Here is a 15465-nt window from a genome sequence, read left to right as displayed (position 1 = left end):
TATTTTGCACTCATGATTTCCTCCCCAACTTTTAGCTAAGACACTTTCCGCCAATTTGGTCGGACGATTCACTGTTGTATGTTGCCGAAATTCGAAAGCCAAGGATTCGGAAAGCTCTCATCATAAGCTATTTTTTAATACCCATTTTGGGTACAAATATTTCAACCTTGGTCGAGCCCGTCGACTTCTACTTCACGCTTGAGCTCTCTTTCACCATTATCAACCACCATGCTTCTTTAAGTGATGAACTTGGGTAGCTTAGGGTCGATTTTCAGCCATATTTCGTGGAGTTTATGGACTATTTGAGGGTAAGGCCAATTTAGGTGCCGAGCGCGAGAGTTGCATATCAGGTCAAGGTGTTGAGGATCAGGGTTGTATTAGAGTAGATGTTCAACGAGCAAACTTGTAGTTTGGAATTTAATGACTCTTATGTAAAAATGATCGATATTTTAATAATATTTTATGATGTTATCTAATTTTGACAATTACTTTATCAATATACTCATGCAAGCTACATAGATAAATATTTTGAATATACAATAGATATCATGAGGTTTGGACCGTGCATAAGATCATGAAATTCATTAAGGAACGTATCATATATTCTAAACATGTTCCTAGTTGAATTAGCCACATAAAATAAGGATAAAGATCGCTTGAACTTAAGACTAACATCTTTTATGTAAATGTCATTTTCATTGGTAAGTGCATGGATATATTTGTTCATACAGATGAGTGATCATTTGATGATGCACTGAACAAACATGCATCGTACTTTTCAAGTGGTTATATGGTTGTACATAATTAGTTTTTTGACATAGGACAACATGGAGAATCTCGTACTAAGATTGTACTTTAACTCGTTTACTGACTCCATTGAGAGTCATCAGGTGGCGAAGTTGGGTATAATTTCAAAATATGTAGGAGTTAATGCATTGTAGTCGGTGATTCACCATTTTTCTAAGGGTGAAGATATCCTATGTGATCTGATGAGTTAATATTGCAGATTGTCATCAGGTGGCGAGGTGGGCTATAGTTTCAAAATACGTAAGAGCCAATGAATTGTAGTTGGGGATTTACCATTTGTCTAAGGGTGAAGATATCTTATGTGATCTGATGAGTTAATATTGCAGAGAGTCTCTGGCCAGAGCAAGACATGTGCTTTAGGGAAATGTTCCTACTTGCACATACCATGTCATTGATATTACTCAAGCATACATCACATCGTTATCGAATCCATTTGCAACTTTTATTATACCAATGATTACAGATTCGATCAAGATATATGAGTTCAAGGGATCGAACTGTACACTAACCATAACTTAAGGTTCTTGCAAGCATTTTCAGTGATAACTAGGGGATCATGGGACGAAACTACTAGACACTCTTACCATGAACCGATGGGTGCAATCAAACTCGAGTTCTGATATTCTTGACCAAGAAGTTGATGAAAATAATGCTGCAAATTAGAGTAAGCCTGAATAATAATAAATGTTATTCTGAATTACATGAAGTTGTGAACAAATGGCTAGTTGTATCCCTGAACTATTGAGAGTCACACAAGCATATGATTTTGTGTTCCAGTTGAGATGGTCAAGATCAAGGAGTTGAATTTTTCGATTGTAGTTTGATGGAGATCAAACAAATTGCTTACAAAGAATTTTGTAGGTGGATTCCATGTAATGGAAATTAGCTTAACTGCAAATTAAGTGAGGTGAGTAGAACAGTTTGTTTTAATGAAGGAGTTCACAAACTGGCAGCTGCCGAAATTGGATCAGTGAGAATTTTGATCTAGACGAGGAACCTAGTCTCTAATCATGTGTCTTATTCGACGATCGAAAGAGGAATATACGTTTGTGGGGATTTACGAGCAGGACCAACTCCGCTAATCCCAGACTGGTTTGGTGATTAATGTTAAATACGCAAAGGTAAATAGATCTAAACACCATATAAATGATTTAGATCATAAGATGTCCAAGGAATGTTTTGAACGTCAATATTTTTTTCAAATTTACATTGTACCATGGGTGCGAGAAAACAGTATTCCAACAGTAGTATCAGAGTCAGTTTCTTTTGAATTATATGATTTATTGTTTGAATCACATTGAGTAGTTTATTTCTAGTTTTAGAAAATTGAAACCCTTGAAAAAGCGTTTTTTGAAAAAAAATTATTTCGCGGTTCCGGGCAGCGCGCGAGGACAAGCACTTCCTGTTTGCGCTGCCCAGGGCATGTAGTACGCTGCCTACTGCCTACCTAGTTTTGTAATTCATGCCCAGTTTTTATTTTTAAAAAAATTGTGGGGGCATGCCCGCAAGAGGCTGCCTGAACTGTTCGAGCAGTGCAGAAAGAGGCACGGGCATACCTGCCCCACGGAGATTTTTTTGGGAACTTCGGGACGACTTTCTGATTTTTCAAAATTTTTTGGTCAAATTTGTTATTTTATGAAAATTAATAAAATTTACCCTTGAAAATAAATTTTGATTAGATTATGGAATTTCTAACGAAATAAATAATTATAATTAGATTTTAATTATTTATGGTAAAAATATGTTTTACAAGATATTGAATTATTAATGAATTAATTGAAGTTATATAAAGGTGTTCATTTGACATATTAATTTATTTTTATTTATGGCGGTTACTAATAAATTTACAATATAATGATTTGTTTATAATATGTGATATTGTAGATTTAATATAACATTTGATATTATTATATGGTAAAAGAATGATCGAGTTCTATAACCAATTTTTTCTTTGTGTATTTCAGGACATTTTCCATATTATGTTTTTAATTATTTGATAATTATTTAAAGTAGTTCTGGTTTATAGCTCGTTCTCATCCCTAAATTTTTATCTCAATGTTTCCTTAAAATTTAATGTAAATATTAGATTTAGTATGAGATCAATATTTTAAGATGGTTGGCCTAGATTATCAAGAGTTTTGAATATTGAAGATATGTAAAATTTTGGAAGCTTATATAATATTACATTTGTATCCATGCATTTACCTAGATTTTAGGGATGGATCCAAATATAGCCCATATGGATCAATTAGCTCTCGGTTATCGATCATCGTTTATTATTTATAATGCATGTGATATATTATAAATAATCAGTATGTGCGTTATTATTAATATAATAATAAGAGTTGCATGAATCCAACAAAGATACAAACAAACGTGATACGAGATTTTAAAACTAATTATGAGATAAATTTTTAAAATTAAAATATTTCATTTTGGATAAGATGCAAAATTTAAATCAAGATCATTAAAAAGAAAATTTTTAAAAAAATTAATATTTTTTTGCTTTTCATCAACAGTGGTTGTATGATAGTTGCTGCCCACGGTCAGTTTCTGGCTCATATTATTGGGGATGCCTGGACGCCGAAAAGTTGTTACTTCTACCGACATATTTTATGTAAAATACGTGGAACTCCCATGAATTCATCTCATTTTATTTGGGGATCTAATGGTGATCGTCCACTAAGGTTTAACAATGATGGGACCGGCTCGACACGTTAAGAGAAATGGGATAATATTATTGCGCCCTATCAAACGTGAGACAAAATACGTGATGGTTGTAAATGGTTGCAATTGGGCTCTACCTTTTGAAAATTTTGATCGACGGATATTATTTGAGATCATAATTTAGCAATTTGGATTTGCTTACTCAAATTTAGCAATTTAATTTTGCTTACTCGCTAAGAAAATTGGATTTCTCATTTTCATCAGAGGGTGGTGAAAATTTCAAAATAGTGGGAGAAAATTCATAAAAACAAAAGTATATATTTTATGCCTTATAAAATACTTTAAAATAGTTGGTAACGTTTATTCTGTTTCCCATTTCAGTATATTTATGATTTCATCGCAAAATCCTCAATCTACTATACATGATAAAAAAGCTACTTGGACCATATTACCTAAACTGGCTGAGGAATTTAAAAATTGCTTTAAATTCTGAGAAAATAGCATATGTTCTCACAAAAGCCCTTTGAAACGGCAGCTGCCAATGCCCCTACTGAGGAATTGACTAGGATTGAGAAATATGGGACCATGATTTGCAAGATAAAAACTATATACTAGCTTCTATGTCAAACAAGTTACAAAAGCGGTTTGAGAAAGCTATAAATGCTGTTGACATTTACGATTACCTACAAACAAGAATTGTATAGTGAACAAACACATTCACTAAGGCATTCTACTGTCAAGGAGCTCATAACATCACACCTGAGAAAAGGGGCCTCGGTCCATGAGCATGGTGTGAGGATGACTGGGCTCATCGAGAAACTACTGAGCCTGGATCTTGTTATTCCAAATGAATTATCAACTGACATTCTATTGTTGTCACTACAGCCATCATTAGATGGGTTTGTATTGCACTTCAATATGAACAAGCTGGAGGGCAGCCTTAAAGAGCTGGTCAACATGCTTACTAGCTATGAAGCCACCATAAAAAAGGACAAAAATGTTTTCCTAATGGGCTCTCGCGGCTATTCGTAGATCTGGAATTCTATAGTTGTGCTACTTGAAATAATTAGCAGTGGGTATTAGGTGAGAGGGCGCCTATATCATAGCTGAACCTGAGTATCCAGAAAAAGTAGAATATTTGATGGAAGGACATGGAATACTTTTGAACAACCCGTTATAATAGGAAAGTCTTATCTATTGAAATTAATTCATAAAATTGATGATAAGATCCATGGACGTTCCAATGGACATTATACGCTTCTTATACAACAACCTCTTATGGAAAGGGCCCAAAAATTCTTTCACAAAATAATCCATATTTTTCCCGTGAAAAAAAGCCCAAAAAAGAAGGGAAAGAAACATTTCGCTCATTCCAAGAAAAACAAACCAAGTAAGAAGCAAGTTCCAAACACTTCCAAAGGACCCACAAATCCTAATAAGGTAGAAGACGTTTGATTCCACGATAAGAAATTTGGATATTGGAAGCACAATTTCAAGGAATATCTAGCACAGAAGAGTTCTAACAAGATTATGTTTTATATTGAATTAAATGTCTCAATTAATTAAACTTCTTGGATATTAGATATTGCATGTGGATCTTTTCTATGCAATAATTTACAGGTGATGACAAGAAGTAGAAGATTTCAAAATGGTGAGATCATCCTAAGGATGGACAAAGGAAAAACAATCGCTGCGAGGGCCATATGAGAAATTTACTTAGTAGTAAACAATAATTTTAAGTTACTTCTAAGAGATTTTTATATGTTCCTAACTTAGTTAAGAACATTATTTTCATTTATATGCTTGATAAATATGTATTTTCTTGTTTATTTGCTAAATGTGATTATAATATTTATAAGAATGAATGTTTAATTGAAACAGACAAATTACAAAACGATTATTATAATTTAAAAATAAAATATATTCAAATTAACAATGTCAAAGTAAACAAGATATCAACAACAACAACAAAAACAAAAAATAATCTAAATCAAGCACACTTGTGACACGCTATGACATATTTTCCAAAAAAATATTCGCAAGCTAGTGGGAGAGGGCATGCTTGACATATCATATATTAACTCTCTAGAAACGTGCGAGTCCTATCTGAAAAGAAAGATGACTAAAGCTCATTTCCTAAGAAAGTGGAACGTGAACATAATCTATTGGATTTGATCCATACAAATGTGGGTGGCCCACTAAGTGTTAGCACAAAATATGATCAATCATATTTCATTACCTTAACTGATAGCTATTCGAGGCAAGAGTATGTATATTTAATGAAATACAAGTCTGAAGCCTTAGAAAGTTTAAAGAATTCAGAACTGAAGTAGAGAAACAATTAGAAAAAAATATTAAAACACTTCAACGTGATCGAATTTCAGAACTACATTAAAGATAATAAAATTCTCTCACAGTGGACTATATCTGTCACACCCCAGTTGAATGATGTATCAGAACGACGTAATTGAACATTGGTAGACATGGATCGATCTATGATATATTCACTGAATTGTCGTCATCTATTTGGGGATTTGGGTTTGAAACTACAACAATGTTGTTGAACTGAAGGATCGGTTCGGGCACCTGCGAAGGTACTTCAAACAAAATATTCTCCATGAGCTTCAATAGCTCGTGTTCTAAGAATATACACACCGATGAATTAAATCGAGTTTGGTGTTAAATCAAGCGGAAAGTACTCGAAGTAATCATTCGTTAAGAAAACTGACTAATTTGAAAGCAATTTAACTTGTGTAAACTGATTAACTGAAATAAGGGGAATCGGTTCTCGCGTATATCAGTTCAGTTATGGTGAGAACTGAACTGATTACTGCTTGAACTGATTAAATCAATTTAAAAATAGAAGTTAAACAGTTAAATACACAAGATATATTTATAGATGTTCGGAGACTTCAACTGCTCCTACGTCACCCTTTCTACCACCTCAGATAGGATTTACTAGAAGATTTTGATTTATACAATACTTTGTACAAACCCACTCAGCTTAGGATTTACCCTACTGCCTAACTGAACTCCTAGCCTAGACTGAAGGCAGCATCTTTCAGCCAACACTTGTTTAACATCTATGTGTCAAAGACTACATACACAAATTTTATATCTTTGTGCAAACTCACTCAACTGATATTTGAATCTCTACTCTCTCATATATGTGAGTGATAGTGTGTGTACGTGTGTGAGAACTGAACAATGAATACAATGGAAAGTGTTCTCACACAATGAGGGAAAAGTACATCCATACTAAGCTGATAACACGTTGAAGTGTTCCCTCACAACTGGGCTGAATGCTTCTTTGTAAGCTGATACGACTTTAAGCATGCCCTTCTTCTTCACACATTTTTGTATCTCTTGGTCTTCTCGATCTTCATCTTCTATTTATAGGCGCGAAGCTTGATCGTACAGTGAGACTCTATTATTGTATCCGTTGCATTTTGAATCCGTGACTGTACTTTCCGACACAGTCATATTGAAAATCTTTGATTCAACTACTATTAATGTCCTTTGACTAGACAAAAGCTTTTCTTTAGTGCACACAGCTGGATTCCATTGAATAAGCTTGTCGTGTTCTGCAAACTGATTGATTTCTAACTGATGTTCTGAACTGGTCAGTTGAACTAATTTAGAGCTGGTTTGATGAAATCAGTTGGCTCGTCAGCTGAACTGATTTCGCTGATTCAGTTGAACTGATCAGCTGAGCTCTTCATCAGCTGACCGGGCTTCTGAAGTTCTTTTGCTGAACTACATATCAGCTGGACAATCAGTTGAACTGGTTCAGTATGGGCGATTAGTTGGCGCTAACAGTTTGCATCTCGATAACTTCAGTTTTTGCTCGATAACTGACCAATTTAAGTCCTTATCAGTTCCAGTTTCTGCGCACTTAGGTAAATATATTAGAAACAAAATAACAAGTTTTGTTAACATCAAAATCAAGATTGGGAACATGAAATATTCCAACATGAACCAAGTTCATACAAAGAAGTGTATAAAACTTCATACGAGATATGGATGCGAAAGCCACCCAAATATTCTTTCTCAAGAATATTAGGATTTCCTCTTATTTGAAGTAGGTAGTGAGAGACAAATTGGATAATGCAGTCAATTTGTGCTATTTTGTGGGATATCTAAAGAATTCCATTTGATATTATTTCTATGATCCCAATGAAACAAATGTGTTTGTTTCAAGGAATATCACATTCTTAGAGAAGGAGTTTCTATCAGATAGAGAGGACGGAATGATAGAACTTGAAGAGATGCGAGAACCACCCATTTATGAAATAGTAAAACCCACACCCCGACAACCAGTTCAAGAAACACAAGCTCCTAGGAAATTCGAAAGGGTCTCAATGCCACCTAAGAAGAATGAGCCTATTTCTTGAAGAAGGCCAAGATGAACCGATTCCTGTATGTGATCCAAGAATATTCAAAGAAGCATTGTCTGATGTCGATTCATCTGAATGACTTGAAGACATGCAGTCTGAGATGGACTCTATGTATTCGAACCAAGTATGGTCCTTAGTAGATCCATCTAAGGGAATTGTTCCCATATAAAACAAATGGATTTACAAAAGAAAACTTGGGGCACATGTTAAGGTAATGACATTCGAAGCAAGACTGATAGCAAAAAGATATACTCAAAGACAAGGTCTTGAAAATAAGGAAACATTTTCTTCAGTCGCAAAGTTCAAGTCCATTAGGATATTTTCAGCCATAGTAGAATGATATGAATATGAAATATGGAAGATGTATGTGAAGACCGCGTTCCTTAATGGTGAAATTAAGGAAGAGATTTACTTGTGTCAACCCGAAGGATTCACATCAGTAAGAAGTGAGCATAAAGTATTTGAGAGATCCATATATGGACTCAAACATGCATCAAGGAGCTGTAATTTCAGATTTGACAACACTAACAAAGATTTTGATTTTGTTAAAAACTCTGAGGAACCATGTGTCTACAACAAGGTTAGTGGAAGTGCGGTGACATTCCTATTACATCATTACTTTATGTTGAAATACTACTTATTGGGAATAATATAGGGATGTTGCAATCAACTAAAATATGGTAAACTAGTAAATTCTCCACGAATGAGGATATATGTGAAGCATCCTATGTATTATGAATACATATTTATATGGATAGATCAAAGAGAATGTTAGGGCTTACCCAATCCACTTATATCGTATCATACTAAGATTCTCTATGGAAGAGTCAAAAAGTTAATATCTCCCAATGTGTCATGGTGTGACTCTATCCAACTCTATCTAAGTCTATGTGCCTCAAGACCATTTTTTGAAAAGCATCGTGAAACTATGAATCTAAAATCTATGGGTAGTTGGTTATATGGTAAGTGAGAGATTGTTAGAGTAGGTGCCCAACGAGTTAACTTTTGGCTTAGGATTTAATTACTCTTATGTAAAAACGATCTTTATTTTAATAATATTTTATATTTCTATCTAATTATGGCAATTAATTTATCTTTATACTCATGCAAGGTGTATAGATAAAGCCCTTGAATATACAATAGATATCATGAGGTATGTCTCGAAACGTATGATCATGAAACTCATTAGAAAGTGTACCGCACATTCTAAATAAGTTCCTAGTCGAATCAGAATCTTAAAATAAGAATAAAGGAGTTTGATCTAGAGACTAGCATCTATGATATAAACATTATGTTTCATTGGTAAGGTATAGAAATGTCCGTTCATACGGATGAGTGATCATTTGATGATGTACTAAAAAACTCTCCCTTGGACTTTCCAAATGTTTATCACTTATCGAGTGAAAAAATCCGCGGTTATGATTGTACACTATGAATCCTTTGACCTGGGACAACATGGAGGCCTTGCGTACTAGCACTGCACCTTGAATCGTTTATGGAGTACATTGAGGGTCATCAGATGGTGAGGCAGGGTTTACTTTCGAAATAAGTAGGAGCCAATGTATTGTAGTCAAGGATTCACCATTTGCTTACGGGTGAATATATCTTATGTGAACTGATGAGTTAATAGTACAAGGAGTCTCTGGCCAGAGCTAGACACGTGTTTGAGAGAAATGTGTTTTCATAGTTGCACATATTATGTAACTGATATTACTCAAAGATACATCACATTGTTATCAAATTCATTTGTAACTCTCGATATATAATAGTTACATATTCGATCAGGATATATGAGTTGAAGGGACCATATTGTATGTTAACCATAACTTAAGGTTCTTGCAGGAATTTTCAGTGATAACTAGGGGATCATGGGACGATGCTACTAGACATTCTTACCATAAACCGATGGGTGCAATCAGACTCGAGTTCTGATATTTTTGATCAAGAAGTTGATAAAAATAATGATGTTAATTAGAGTAAGCCTGAATAATAATAAAGGTTATTCTGAATTACATGAAGTTGTGAACCAATAGCTAGTTATATCTCTTAACTATTGAGAGTCGCACAAGTATTAGATTTTGTGTTTTCGTTGAGATAGTCAAGTTCAAGGAGTGAATTCTTCGACTGTAATTTGCTGGAGATCAAACAGATTGCTTATAAAGAATTTTATAAGTGGATTCCATGTAATGAAAGTTAGCTTAATTGCAAATTAAGTGAGGTAAGTTAAACTGTTTGTTTTAGTGAGGGAGTTCACAAAACTAGCATCTGCCGAAATTGGATCAATGGAAATTTTGATATTCTAAAATTTCAATTTTCATTATATGAACAAGATTTGTACCCTTGAGACATAGACACAGTCTGATCGTCGATCAAGATTATAATAAGTTTATAATTATTTATTTAGCAAATTTAGAATCTATTAATTATATAATAATGTTAGTACTATTGACTACTGTATGTGCAAGATTCTCATGAAATATTTTAGAGCAATATAAAGTTAATTAATTAATTGTTAGATAATTAAGACACTAAATAAGAGTTATTTAATTTTAAATATGTCTATATATATGCGTGTATACATGTGTATATACATAGATATATGACTATATATATAGAAGCATTATCAAGAGTTGACTTGACATGATATATACTATATGCGAATTTAATTAATGAAAATAAAAGAATTTTAATTAGATTATGATTACGAATCCTAATAGCATTGAGTTAGTGTGTGTGTGTATATATNTATATATTAACAAAGGTTGATAACATGTAACATGACCATACAAAAAAATATACAAAATCCTCTCCTTCTACACAAAAAAATATTCGGCCAACTTGAATTTTTGAAGGAAAAATTCGGCCACCCTCTTCCATCGTGCTGCTGCCCCGACGTCGCTGCAACGCCGTTGAATATTTGAAATTCCTATGATCCAATCTCGATGGTAAATCGTTTATATCTTTAGTACAGATCTAAACGAGCAACTTAGTCTCTCATCGTGGATCTTATTTGATGATCGAAGAAAGAGAAAGATCCGTTTGTATGAATTTATTAGAAGAACCAACTCTGCTAATCTCAGACTGGTTTGACATCCAACGTTAAATAGATCTAAACATCTTATGAATATTTTAAATCATACGTGAGCAGTATCGACAATGACGATGGGTGGTGGAGAAGAAATTGAGAATTGAGAAAAATTAAGAATTTTTTTTTTAAAAATGTTGAGTGAGCGTCACGTCAACGACGCCTACGATGAGTGCTTATTTGAGTTGTGTAGCATAACATTTATCTAAGTATTAAGTTGCAAATTCTATTTCTACTTGAGTTTTTTTCCTTTTTTTATTTATTTATTTTTTTAATTCATAGATCAAAATAGCAGTATAGTCCCTCACTATTTTTTATAATTATATTTTGATCTTCATCATTTAACTATAAACCAAATGAATTATAAAAAACATTGTACAAACACGTGTGCGTCAATACATTGGTTATTTGTTAAGTTTGAGCATAATATAGCAAAAACTTGGTGTCATGGTCTTTTCTGTTTTTTTTTAAATTTATTATTTCATAATTACATAGTAATCTCTCACTAATTGAAATAAAACAGCCTCTCTTGAAAAAAACAGAAAGAAATAAAACAGAAGATATTATTCCGAGTGAACCGTCGGTTTGCTTGAGGACGAGGCTCGCGTGAGCGCACCCCTGAACATGAGCGCGTGAAACACAGGTCCCCGAAAGCAATAAAAGCGAAGTCTATCTTGAAACAGCGAAGAATATTCGTCATGGCGTCGAACGTGTAATCGAACGCCGATGCTGATCACAGACGTCATCACCCCGTCAACTTCTCCAGCAATCAGTACCCAAAATCCGTACACTCGCTCAACTGCCGTCATGCCCACCGTTAACTTGTGATTCAGATTCAACCCACAACCTCTCCTCAATCAGAGCTATATATACGAAATTCCCCTATTTGTTTTCACCAAATCTTAAAATTTTTCTCTTGGACTTTGAAGTTTTTCGTGGGTGTGTGTTTATATTCCCATATATTATAATTCTTCGTTCCGTGAATCGAGGCTTAGAAATTTGAGTTTTGGACCGAGCAAGATCAGGTACTTCATTTTCTTTCAGATTCTTTGCTTCTGGGATTTCTTGATTTTTCGTTAAAAGCTGAATCTTTGTTGTTTTCTTTATGGTGGCTTTCGATGCTTACTGATTTTGTATTTTCTTGCAACTTTTGAGAACGAAATAAATAACTAGAAGCAAAAGGGTTTCTTTATTTTGTTGTGTTTCATTGTTTTGTGTGAACAAATTTGAAACTTTATGCGTTAGTTTCTTGTGACTGCTCGTTCTATTATTACCTTTTTTGTTTCATTAAGTGATTGCAAAAGAATGTATCAGTTAAAACAATGGGTACTTTACCCTTTGTTTTCACCAAACTGAGGTATGAATAATGCGTAATTCGCCAATTAATGTTTCGCTGGTACTTTTCCTTTATTGCTTCTGTTCAAGATGTTCAAGATAAAGCTAGTAATTTTTAGTTTGCAGTTTCATAATTTGTTATTCCTCTTCTTGGTCACTGTTTAATCCATTTAACTACTTTCTTCGGTCCACAGTTTATTAGTTTTCACGGAGATTGAAGCAAGAATTAATGATGATTTTCGCCGTATACGGTGGAAATCTATGCTGTTGATCCGAGCTGATATTTTACTTTTATGAAATTCCCAGTCTATTTTCACCCGACTTGTTTGTTGCTGATCAGGTGAAACCAGGAAAATAAACTTGTAATTCTTTGTTATTTTGCTGGTTTTGAGGTCGTTTCCTGTTTTAATTCATTCCAGCGAACAGTATTAGATAATTCGAGTAAAATATTTTTCTTTCTTTGGTTTCTGGTGGAAGTTATTTTTTATTTATTTGATATTTCTCATTTTAATGTATAATATTTTATTGATATTTGATATTTATTTATGTTATTCTTGAAATAAAAGAAGAATTCTTAAAATTCCATGAAAAAGTTACAAGATTAAAGGTTGTACTTATCTAAATCTGAGTGGTATTTTTTATAATTAAAAAATTATACTAGTAGAGACCTTTACGACTCCTGTAGTTCATGTAATAGTATAAATTAAAGTTGCTGTATCAAGAAGAGAGGGAAAGATCAGTCTGCTGATTTGCTTTTGCCAAAAGGGTCGGGATAGTAAGTTAGATTGTGCAAGGCGGTTATTGCTGCAAAAGGAGGAAAGCTATAAGTTTTAATACAAATAAATGACTTTATATAAGTTAAAAGTTGGGAAAACCAGTTCTTGAATTTGATGTATTTACTGGTCCTTTTCTTTTGCAGGTACGTATTTATCCTCGACGCTCCTGAATATTGTGTTGTGAACACAATTATTTTCCTTCTCTGCCAAACATTACAAGAACCTCCTCTATTTTTCCTCTGTTTGAAATAACTTATGCTTGTGTTGTCGAATGGACTTGAATTCTTTCAGAAGTGGTAGCACCGGTTCAGACGTATCCAACGCTTGTTACCCTACTGTTTCCTCTTTACCATCTAGGCTATTTGAATCCTTGAAATTCAATCCAAGAAACTCGCCTAATACACATTTCTCCACTCATTTTGACGCCAATAATCTCAATCCATACTTTGATAGCCAAGAGCAGTACAGTTCAACGGATAATATTTCCTCTAATTCGACGCTGGATAGTCATTTGATTCGTTCGGGTGGATCTTTTTATAACCAGCACATAAGAAATGCTCTGCAGCAGTTGGAGACAGCTCTCATGGCTCCAGATGATGAGGAGGTTACTATGTCGGAACCTATTTTAGCAGAAAATAGTGAATCTCAAGGCAGAGGCAGAGGCCCCAGACCAAGAGCCAGCGACCAGGAATCTCAGGAGTCTCATTCGCATAAATCCCAGGAGTCGCATAATTCCAGGTTTGGCAACTCAAGAAACGAACCTGATTCTGAGGGACACCGCAAAGACATGGAGGATTTTACGCTGCAGGGTATCCCTCGACACAACCTCAGACAGCTGCTTATTGCTTGTGCTATAGCTCTTTTCAATCATAAGTTAGATGAATTTGAAAAATTGGTGGTGTATGCTCGTTCCATTGTGTCTGTCAGTGGAGAGCCGATTCAGCGACTTGGTGCTTACATGATTGAAGGGCTAATAGCGAGAAAAGAATTGTCTGGCACGAACATTTATCGAGCCCTGAAATGCGACACCCCAGATAGCAAGGATTTGCTCTCCTATATGCACATCCTTTATGAAATATGCCCTTATCTGAAATTTGGTCATATGGCTGCCAATGGAGCTATCGCAGAAGCATGCAAGAACGAGGACCGCATCCACATTATCGATTTCCAGATTGCACAAGGGACACAGTGGATGACTCTCTTACAAGCACTTGCAGCACGACCTGGTGGTGCTCCCCACGTCCGAATCACCGGGATTGATGATCCTGTTTCACAACACGCTCGAGGAGGTGGTCTAGCAGCAGTAGGGGGACGATTTGCTGCCGTTTCTGAGAAATTCAGCATCCCCATAGAGTTTCATGCTGTCCCAGTTTATGCTTCGGATATTACTCGAGCATTGCTCGATGTCCGTCCCGGTGAGGCGTTGGCAGTGAATTTTCCCCTGCAGCTCCACCACACACCCGATGAAAGTGTAGACGTGTTGAATCCGAGAGACGGACTTCTTAGGATGATCAAATCACTCTCTCCTACTGTCGTCACACTCGTGGAGCAAGAGTCCAACACAAATACCGCACCTTTTCTTCCAAGATTCATCGAAGCCTTAGACTTTTACACAGCAATGTTTGAGTCAATAGACGTTACCATGGCCAGGGATAGGAAGGAGCGTATTAAAGTAGAGGAACAATGTTTGGCTAGAGATATTGTCAACATCATAGCTTGTGAAGGGAGGGAACGAGTGGAACGACACGAACTTCTGGGAAAGTGGTGCTTGCGATTCACGATGGCTGGTTTTCGACAATTTCCTTTAAGCAGTTATGTGAATTCGGTTATCCGGGGATTGTTGAAACAGTATTCGGAGCATTACACGTTACTGGAGACGGATGGAGCTATGCTATTAGGATGGAAGGATAGGTATCTGGTCTCAGCATCTGCTTGGCACTGAAAATTGGAGCTTATCTAATATAGAATAGCAGATTGATTACTTGAATTTTCTTTTCAAGATGGAATGAGATTATTAGTCTTGTGTTTTCTTGAATTGTGCTTTAAGCCTATGTATGGGAGGGTTTCACATGTTTGTGCCTGTTGCTTTTCATATTTGTAGTAATTTTAGTGGAATGGTAAAGGAGTCTCATTTTGCGATACCCGAAAAAAGAAAAGAAAAAAGATAATGCTTCGATGACTTAATAACAATTAATATAACAGAGTGATGTTGCATCACAAATGTGACATGAATACCAACTATTTTCCCTAAAATAATATCTATGTAAGTTCAATTTCAAGATTAGGTCTCTTGTGAGACGGTCTCACGAATCTTTATCTGTGAGACGAGTCAATCCTACCGATATTCACAATAAAAAGTAATACTCTTAGCATAAAAAGTAATATTTTTTCATGGATG

At 34.9% G+C, this 15465-nt stretch overlaps 2 protein-coding genes across 4 annotated transcripts; both read left to right on the top strand.

Moving 5' to 3' along the window:
* The first annotated feature begins 4134 nt into the window (after nt 1-4134).
* LOC140981655 (uncharacterized) lies at nt 4135-4506 on the top strand. Its single transcript, XM_073448074.1, has one exon. The coding sequence runs from the start codon at nt 4135-4137 to the stop codon at nt 4504-4506; it is 372 nt and encodes a 123-aa protein (XP_073304175.1).
* Nucleotides 4507-11640: 7134 nt separating this feature from the next.
* LOC140980709 (chitin-inducible gibberellin-responsive protein 1-like) lies at nt 11641-15096 on the top strand. Of its 3 annotated transcripts, XM_073446726.1 has the most exons (3): nt 11641-11981; nt 12486-12631; nt 13211-15096. In XM_073446726.1, exon 3 carries the CDS (start codon nt 13339-13341, stop codon nt 15007-15009), a length of 1671 nt encoding a protein of 556 aa, XP_073302827.1. In that variant the 5' UTR covers nt 11641-11981; nt 12486-12631; nt 13211-13338; the 3' UTR covers nt 15010-15096. The 3 variants fall into 3 exon arrangements, with proteins under 3 accessions (XP_073302827.1, XP_073302829.1, XP_073302826.1); XM_073446728.1 differs by lacking the exon at nt 12486-12631 and having other exon boundaries at nt 13359-15096; XM_073446725.1 differs by lacking the exon at nt 12486-12631.
* The last annotated feature ends 369 nt before the right edge of the window (nt 15097-15465 follow it).

The sequence above is a fragment of the Primulina huaijiensis genome, chromosome 7, assembly GCF_012295235.1.
Source record: "Primulina huaijiensis isolate GDHJ02 chromosome 7, ASM1229523v2, whole genome shotgun sequence".
Classification (NCBI taxonomy): domain Eukaryota; kingdom Viridiplantae; phylum Streptophyta; class Magnoliopsida; order Lamiales; family Gesneriaceae; genus Primulina; species Primulina huaijiensis.
This window is presented reverse-complemented; position numbering and strand designations above follow the sequence as displayed.

Bases quoted from the DNA above. Each gene is read 5' to 3' on its own strand.
- LOC140981655 (XM_073448074.1), top strand. From the start codon at position 4,135: ATGCTGTTGACATTTACGATTACCTACAAACAAGAATTGTATAGTGAA.
- LOC140980709 (XM_073446725.1), top strand. From the start codon at position 13,339: ATGGACTTGAATTCTTTCAGAAGTGGTAGCACCGGTTCAGACGTATCC.